Below are 9,866 nucleotides of genomic sequence, written 5' to 3'. Positions count from 1 at the left end.
CAGGCGTCTGTTACTCAAAAATTTCATTTTTCAACCCGGTCCCGAAAACTTGAAAATTTTTGGTCAAGTAGGTGCGGTTTCCCCCGAAAATGAAACCCCAAGTGCCGTTTTTCCCAAAACAAACCGTTTACCCCTTCGATTTTATCTTTTTCGGTTCAAAAACAAGGGTTTGGGGTTTTTGTGAGAAATCGGGCGAATCTATGAACAGTACAAGTGGATTTACTTCCCATAACACTAATCTAAACTAATGCTAACAGATTTATGCAAAAATTTGAGGTTCGCTCCAAATGAAATTCAAGAACCCTAGATTTTCCACAAATTTTTTATGTTTTAACTACATGCAAGTATCTAATCTAACTACTAAAGATGATAGAATCATACCTTGATGTTGTTAGAACGAGAGGGAACGTCGGAATTCTGCGGAAAATCGCCTGAGCCAGAGAGTTTTCGGGGAAACGGGGCGTGTGGAATGAGGTAACTGTAATGAAAAGGGGTTTCAGCCGTTGGCCATTGACTTTGAATGGAATTCCTTTCCGAGATTTAATTTCTACTGCACCGTGTGGGAAAATATGGGTGATAGAAAAAGGTCCTGACCACCTAGACTTTAATTTTCCAGGAAATAATCGGAGTCATGAATTAAACAAAAGAACTTGATCCCCTACTCTGTAAGAGCCGCTTTTTCATCCTTATAAAATAACATCATTAATACATATTTTTGACAAAATTTTGGCATGACCCGTCCGTAAAACGGACATACCCCTGTTTTAAACATAAGTAGGACAATTACCATTCTACAACTAGTTCAACATGACACTACTAAAAGAAAACCAAGACATCAAGTGTTAAAATGTATACCTACTACAAGTTGTACAAAAAAGAAATTTTGACCCAAAACGTTTGTGCGAACTAGCGGAAGCGCCTGATATAACATATCATGAACACATGCTCGCTCCAATTCTCCAAGTCGCCTAAATTGAGGATTTACCTACACTCAACAACAAAACTTTTAAAAGTTAGTCATTATACTTGCTACGCTTACAATACCATTAATTTAGTTCCATTCGTTAACATACTTTCATTTCTTTCTTATGCATTCGATTTCCCAATTAAATGGGAATAGCATATACACTCATAACGAGATTTAAGCATACCACTTACAACCCGATAACATAGGGTCAATTGCTTTCAACATAAATCTTTCGTTCTATCCGTATAACGGATTGAACTTCATTCCTTTATATTGGCATTCACGACCACCCGTTCTAAACGGATGGCATACATTCTTACTTGACACGATTCAACTTGAACCGGTCAACTTGCAAAGCTCAACACAACTTTCGTTAGCATAACCAAATCCACAAAGGATTTGCTATCTACTCACTAATTACCATAATTATCGTAACAAGGGTTGTTTTACATCAAAGTTAAATAAAAATTTAAACAAGGATTTGTATGCAACGGAACATACCTCGATCTTGCGCGCCTTCTGTTTTCTTGGTGCTTGTATCTTCTTCCTTTACACCTACATTACAACATTCATTCATTCATTTAGTCTATCGATTCATTCAACCATTTTCCATGTTACATACACATTCATCTTTTTGGCATTTCATCAAACACTTGGTAAGCATCATAATTAAGGTGCAAGGTACAAGTCTATAAAGCATATCCCTACTAACTCATAATCACAAAACAATTACATTCATTCGAATTTACATGGCTCTTTCATTCTACATCAATTTCAACTTCCTAGTTTTATGATTTCTCATAATCATCCTACCCTTACTAACTTCTTAACAAATGGGTTCTTGCTATAACCTTTCATGCAACCTAAAATCAACATAATTCCTGCCCTAGGAGGAAATCCTAACTCAGATTTCTTGCATTCAAACACAAGAATTTAGGATGGGGTTGAATCCCTTTATTTAACAATTCATGAATTCAGAAAATCTAACTTACCACTTCAGATATTAGGGTTAGCTATTCGAATTTGAGAGCCTGTGCACTGGAAATTCCTACGAATTTTGATTCAATTCTTGATCTCTTGTAGTTAGGGTTTTCACCCCTTTTCCTGCTCCTTGTGAGATCAACCAAAACACCAGACGTGGTGTTTCTTTTGATTTACTAATTAACCCCCCCCCCCCATTTGCTTATTATTTACACCTTAGACCCTCCTTCTTTGGAAGAGTATTTTAACTTAGGCTTTCCAAATTAAACTAACTACCATTTAGTCATATTTCATTAACCAAGTTACATTCTTTATTTATTTGTACTATTATCATACTAAACATTTTGGGGTGTTACAAGTCTATCCCCCTTAAAGGAGGTTTCGTCCCCGAAACCTGAGCACATATTAAATTCAAAAATTTACATACCGAAAAGAAAAGGATAGTGTTTCCTCATTTCATCTTCTGCTTCCCATGTAAGTTCTGAACCCTTTCGGTGCTGCCATTGTACCAACACTTGTCTAATAGCATTGTTGCGGAGATTCTTCACTTTGAAGTCTTTAATGGCTATGGGTCTTTCGACATAATTCAACCCCTCATCCAACTCGATGTCATCGAGAGGTACTAATGTTGTGTCATCCGCAAGACACTTTCTCAATTGCGACACGTGGAAGGTATTGTGAATCCCGTCTAGAGCAGGCGGTAATTCTAATCGATATGCAACCCTTCCAACCCGAGCCAAGATTTTAAACGGTCCGATATAACGAGGACCTAACTTACCCCGTTTGTGAAAACGGATTATACCCTTCCATGGGGACACTTTCAGCAGAACCAAGTCTCCGACTTGAAATTCAATAGGACGCCTCCTCTTGTCTGCATAAGCTTTTTGCCGATCCTGGGCTGCTTTCAATCTAGTTCTAATCAATTCAATCTTTTCATTTGTTACTGCTATTAAATCACTTGGCGCAAGCTCTCTTTGGCCCACTTCACCCCAGCATACGGGAGTTCTACATTTCCCCCCGTACAGTAATTCATAAGGAGCCATTTTAATGCCATTATGGTAACTGTTATTATAAGAGAATTCCACTAGTGGTAAATGGCCATCCCAACTTCCTCCAAAGTCTAAGGCACACGCTCTCAACATATCCACGAGTGTTTGAATGGTTCTTTCTGACTGACCGTCAGTTTGAGGGTGGTAGGCAGTACTTATGTGTAACTTCGTGCCCACACTCTCATGAAACTTTTGCCAGTAGCGAGAAGTAAATCTAGTGTCCCGATCCGAGATGATTGACACGGGCACCCCGTGACGAGATATGATCTCGAACATAAATTTCTGCCATCCTCTCGGAAGAGTAAGCTTCTTTGATGGGCAGAAAGTGAGCGCTTTTCGTAAGTCGGTCTACGATTACCCATATTGTATCATGCCCTTTCTTTGTTTTAGGAAGCTTGGTTATCAAATCCATCGTTAGTTCCTCCCACTTCCATACCGGTATCTCCAAGGGTTGCAATTCCCCGTACGGCTTTTGATGTTCTGCTTTCACCTGGGAGCATGTTAAGCATTTCGCGACATATTTGACTATATCGCGCTTCATGCCCGGCCACCAATAATTGGCCTTCAAGTCCCGATACATCTTTGTAGCCCCGGGGTGGACCGAATATCGTGACTTATGTGCCTCGTCGAGTAGAGCAGCCTTGACTTCGTAGAATCGTGGTATCCAAATTCGGCTGAATCGCGTCTTGAGTCCGGTCGAATTTTCTTCTAGTTTATCGATTACACCTTTTAATCATTCTTTCTTTAAGTCTTCCGCTCCAAGCGACTTTATTTGAGATTCACCTATCGTCTCAAGTAATCGTGGCGTAACTATCATCTTCATGGATTTTACTCGAAGGGGAGACGGATACTCTTTTCGGCTTAACGCATCGGCTACCACATTTGCTTTTCCCGGGTGATAAAGGATATCACAATCATAATCTTTAATGAGTTCCAACCATCTCCGTTGCCTCATATTTAAGTCTTTCTGCTCAAAGAAATATTTAAGGCTTTTGTGATCCGAATAAATTGTGCATCTAGTGCCATATAGATAATGCCTCCAAATCTTTAAGGCGAACACTACCGCTGCCAATTCTAGATCGTGGGTTGGGTAGTTTACTTCATGCGGCTTTAATTGTCGTGAAGCATAAGCGATAACCCTTCCCCTTTGCACCAGAACGCAGCCTAATCCCTGGTGTGAAGCGTCTGAATAGACCACCAGGTCTTCAGTCCCATCCGGTAATGTCAAGACCGGGGGACGTGATAGTTTCTCCTTTAATATTTGAAAGGCCTCCTCCTGTTCTTTACCCACACAAACTTCTCTTTCTTTCTCGTCAGTTTTGTTAAGGGTAAGGCTATCTTTGAAAAATCCTGTATGAACCGTCTATAGTATCCCGTGAGGCCCAGAAAACTTCTTATTTCAGTCGGGTTCTTCGGAGAAACCCACTTCATTACGGCATCGATCTTTGACGGATCTACTAGGACACCCCCCGAATTGATTACATGCCCCAGAAACTGCACTTCTCTGAGCCAAAAGGCGCATTTTGAGAATTTCGCGTAAAGTTTCTCCTTGCGGAGAATTTCAAGTACTTCACGCAAGTACTTTGCATGCTCAGCTTTGCTTCGCGAATAGACTAAGATATCATCTATGAACACGATTACCGATTTGTCTAACATGGGTCGGCACACCTGGTTCATAAGATCCATAAATGCAACCGACGCATTCGTTAATCCGAAAGACATGACTAGAAATTCATAATGCCCATATCGGGTTCTGAACGCGGTCTTTGGAATATCTTCTCCCCGTACTCTAACTTGATGATACCCTGAACGTAGGTCTATCTTGGAGAACCAACTCGCCCCTTGTAATTGATCAAAAAGGTCGTCAATTCTAGGTAAAGGGTAGCGGTTCTTTATGGTCAGCTTATTTAATTCTCTATAGTCGATACACATGCGCATCGACCCGTCTTTCTTCTTAACAAATAAGACAGGTGCTCCCCAAGGCGACACACTCGGGCGTATGAAGCCCTTATCTAAAAGATCTTGTAATTGTGTCATTAACTCACGCATTTGGGTGGGAGCCAACCTATAGGGGGCCTTCGCAACCGGTTTCGCACCTGGATTCAATTCGATACGAAATTCTACTTCTCGTTCGGGAGGGAGCCCCGACAATTCCTCTGGAAACACGTCCGGAAATTCGTTCAAAATTTCGACATCTTCAAGCTTCGGGGAACCTGGTTGAGTATCTACCACGTAAGCTAAATATGCCCTACTCCCATTAAGCACATACTTAATGACTTGAACGAGGGTACATAGCTTCGCTTCCACCTTTCTTTCGCCTTGTATATGTAATCGCCTTCCACTTGGAGTTTGGATAAATATTGTTTTGGTTTCACAATTAATCTCCGCATGGTGTCGGGCCATCCAATCCATACCCACTATCATTTTAAATTCTCCCGAAGCCATGGGTATAAGGTCGATATCGAGCTCTTCATCCTCTATAGTAAATTTGCAGTTTCTACAGATCTTGCGTAATAAGTAGTTTTTGCTATCCGCTATTTCTACTTCTAGAGGAACCGGCATTGATTCAGTCTTAAACGAGGGATGATTAGCTACCTCGTCCAAAACAAATGACATGGTTGCTCCGGTATCAAATAATACGTAAATCGGCATAGAGTTTAATAAAAAGATATCTGAAACAACATTCGGATGAACTTTAGCCTCTTCGGATGTGATTTGGAACATTCTCCCTTTAGCTTTAGAGCCCTGTTGCTTCTTATCTTCCTTTTTCGATTCTTGCTAAAGTTTAGGGCACTCCGATTTAATGTGCCCCCTTTCGAAACAATTAAAACAAGTCTTCGGGTTGTTCGGGCATTGGTAAGATGAATGCCCCTCCTTACCACATTTGTAACATCCCTTCTTGCCTAGCAGACACTCGCCAGTATGAAGTTTTCCACAAGTCTTTCAAGGAGTAATACCCCCCTTCGGCTTATCCTTCCTTCCTTGCTCTTGATACTTCCCCTTTTTAGATGGACTCGAACTTGCACCCTTTTCGCTGGGTCTCTTTTCACCACGTTCTTCTTGTCTCTTGATTTCGATTTCTCTATCCCGTGCCAAGTTAATAAGCTCATCAAGGGTCTCATATTTCTAGGGAGTGATGAACTCCCTAAATTCCGCCTTTAATACCCCGTAAAAACGATTAATCTTCATTCTTTCAGTCTTCACGAAATCCCCACAGAACTTCATCTTATCCATGAAAATGTTTGATATTTCAATTATTGACTCGTTTTTCTGTCGGAGGCGCAAGAAATCCTCCTGAATCTTATCAATAGCCAACTGAGGGCAATGGTATCTCATAAAGGGCTCCTTAAATTCTTGCCAGGTCATCATTTGGAGTCTATCCTCCCCTATCTCCTTGCTATGCGCATCCTACCAATCTTTCGCTTGGAGAGTGAGTTGGCCAGTAGCGAACATTACCTGATCTTCCTTATCACATCGACTTCGTATAAATACCGCTTCTATATTTGAGATCCATCTTTGACATGCGATCGGGTCGATCTTACCATCATACGTTGCGGGATTGCACGCCATGAAGTCTTTATACGTGCACCGTCGCTCCTTGCTTTTGCCTTTAGATCCTTCAATTAATTCTTTCAACTCTTCGATTTTACTTGTCATCATGGCATCCACAACTCCCAACACCCGACTTTCTACTTCTTGAGCTAATCGTGGAAGATTAGCTTGCATAACCCCTTCCGCCACCTCCGTGACCCTATTGTTAAATGCTTCTTGACGAGCCGTGTCATCATCTTCATTAACGTTTCTTGCATTAGCCATCTATAAAATAGCATTTACATTCATCATTAAACACAAGCTTTCAGTACATCATAGTTCATTAGTCCGACTTTACTTCATTCACATTCTTATATTCTAGACTTTTCTCGTTTTTTTTTTTTTGAACTTTCATCATTCGTTCGTGTCTTTTGACACATTACTTTCATCTTTTACAATTTCCTTACATCGTAACCACTAAGTGTGGTTACACATATCTTATTAGGCCTTATATGTCCCTTACATGAACGTTTAATAGGTCTTTGGACAATTCGGAGGCTCAAAATACGAAAAACAAAACAAAACAATGACTGAGTTTTGTGCGTGGCGTCGGCGACGGCTGCTGTAAATGTCTGTCGGCTAAAAAGCCCGTAAGCAGCAAGTTAGGCCGTCGGCCCATTTGGGGGCGTCGGCGATGCACAATAGCAGTGTCGGCGACGGCTTGTCCGTTGTCGATTTGCTACAGTTGATTTTTTTGAGTGATTTGTTCCTTTTTCGGGTCCATTTCCAGCCACGCTGTTCCTGAAACTTCCCGTATCGACCCCATGTATACTTTTTCACGTAATTAAATTAAATTTTGTATCTCAAGCGCATTACACATGCTAACATTTACCAAAACTTCAATTTTACCTCGTTGGCGATCTTGGAGCGAGCATACTTTCGAATGAGCCATCGGTTTGAGTTCAAGCACTATTACTCTTGCTCGAATCCCTCAAACCTAGGCTCTGATACCAACTTGTAAGAGTCGCTTTTTCGTCCTTATAAAATAACTTACAAGAGTGATTTTAAGATATTCAAATAACATCATTAATACATATTTTTGACAAAATTTTGGCATGACGCGTCCGTAAAACGGACATACCCCTGTTTTAAACATAAGTAGGACAATTACCATTCTACAACTAGTTCAACATGACACTACTAAAAGAAAACCAAGACATCAAGTGTTAAAATGTATGCCTACTACAAGTTGTACAAAAAAGAAATTTTGACCCAAAACGTTTGTGCGAACTAGCGGAAGCTCCTGATATAACATATCATGAACACATGCTCGCTCCAATTCTCCAAGTCGCCTAAATTGAGGATTTACCTACACTCAACAACAAAACTTTTAAAAGTTAGTCATTATACTTGTTACGCTTACAATACCACTAATTTAGTTCCATTCGTTAACATACTTTCATTTCTTTCTTATGCATTCGATTTCCCAATTAAATGGGAATAGCATATACACTCATAACGAGATTTAAGCATACCACTTACAACCCGATAACATAGGGTCAATTGCTTTCAACATAAATCTTTCGCTCTATCCGTATAACGGATTGAACTTCATTCCTTTATATTGGCATTCACGACCACCAGTTCTAAACGGATGGCTTACATTCTTACTTGACACGATTCAACTTGAACCGGTCAACTTGCATAGCTTAACACAACTTTCGTTAGCATAACCAAATCCACAAAGGATTTGCTATCTACTCACTAATTACCATAATTATCGTAACAAGGGTTGTTTTACATCAAAGTTAAATAAAAATTTAAACAAGGATTTGTATGCAACGGAACATACCTCGATCTTGCGCGCCTTCTGTTTTCTTGGTGCTTGTACCTTCTTCCTTTACGCCTACATTACAACATTCATTCATTCATTTAGTCTATCGATTCATTCAACCATTTTCCATGTTACATACACATTCATCTTTAAGGGATTTCATCAAACATTTGGTAAGCATCATAATTAAGGTACAAGGTACAAGTCTATAAAGCATATCCCTACTAACTCATAATCACAAAACAATTACATTCATTCGAATTTACATGGCTCTTTCATTCTACATCAATTTCATTCATTATTTAAGTATCACAACAAGCTTACACACCAACTTCCTAGTTTTATGATTTCTCATAATCATCCTACCCTTACTAACTTCTTAACAAATGGGTTCTTGCTATAACCTTTCATGCAACCTAAAATCAACATGATTCCTGCCCTAGGAGGAAATCCTAACTCAGATTTCTTGCATTCAAACATAAGAATTTAAGATGGGGTTGAATCCCTTTATTTAACAATTCATGAATTCAGAAAATCTAACTTACCACTTCAGATATTAGGGTTAGCTATTCGAATTTGAGAGCCTGTGCACTGGAAATTCCTATGAATTTTGATTCAATTCTTGATCTCTTGTAGTTAGGGTTTTCACCCCTTTTTCCTGCTCCTTGTGCGATCGACCAAAACTACCATTTAGTCATATTTCATTAACCAAGTTACATTCTGTATTTATTTGTACTATTATCATACTAAACATTTTGGGGTGTTACATACTCGAAATTCATTAGGTTTAATATGTTTGTCATGCAAAATTTTCATTATTTCCTTATAAATTTCAGAGTTAGAGTATGCATAATTCCTTAATTCGTCTAATTCATTTAATTGACAAAATTGATTTTTACCTGCAAATTCTAAATCTAAGTTTACATTTTTAATTGCCCAGTAGGCCTTGTGAGCTATTTCTACCGGCAAGTGACAGCTTTTTCCATAGATAAGCTTATATGGGGTTGTACCTATTGTTGTTTTATAAGCAGTTCGAAAGACCCATAAAGCGTTATCTAATTTATCAGCCCTTTTCTTTTTATTTAACCCTACGGTTTTTTCAAGCATTCGTTTTAAACCTCTATTAGTCACTTCGGCTTGTCCGTTTGTTTGAGGGTGATATGCTGTTGAGACCCGGTGATAGACCCCATATCTTGTTAGGATTTTTTCAATTTGATGATTACAAAAATGGGTACCTCTATCACTTATTAATGCTTTAGGTGTTCCAAAATGAGAGAATAATTTTTTCAGAAATCTTACCACAATTCTTCCATCATTTGTTGGAAGTGCCTCGGCCTCGGCCCATTTAGACAAGTAGTCGACCGCCACAAGTATATATTTGTTTCCTTTTGACGGTGGGAAGGGTCCCATGAAGTTGAGTCCTCCCACATCAAAAATTTCACAAACAAGAATGCCATTTTGTGGCATTTCATTTTTGGAAGAAATATTACCTGATCTTTGGCAG

At 39.4% G+C, this 9,866-nt stretch overlaps 1 protein-coding gene across 1 annotated transcript; it reads right to left on the bottom strand.

The window, feature by feature from the left end:
- Positions 1 to 968: 968 nt before the first annotated feature.
- Positions 969 to 2,991, bottom strand: LOC110934049. Its single transcript, XM_022177244.1, has 3 exons — positions 2,376 to 2,991; positions 1,469 to 1,522; positions 969 to 985 (listed from the first exon to the last, which is right to left on the bottom strand). The coding sequence occupies exons 1-3, from the start codon at positions 2,989 to 2,991 to the stop codon at positions 969 to 971; spliced, it is 687 nt and encodes a 228-aa protein (XP_022032936.1).
- Between the last annotated feature and the right edge of the window lie 6,875 nt (positions 2,992 to 9,866).

The sequence above is a fragment of the Helianthus annuus genome, chromosome 4, assembly GCF_002127325.2.
Source record: "Helianthus annuus cultivar XRQ/B chromosome 4, HanXRQr2.0-SUNRISE, whole genome shotgun sequence".
Taxonomy (NCBI): domain Eukaryota; kingdom Viridiplantae; phylum Streptophyta; class Magnoliopsida; order Asterales; family Asteraceae; genus Helianthus; species Helianthus annuus.
This window is presented reverse-complemented; position numbering and strand designations above follow the sequence as displayed.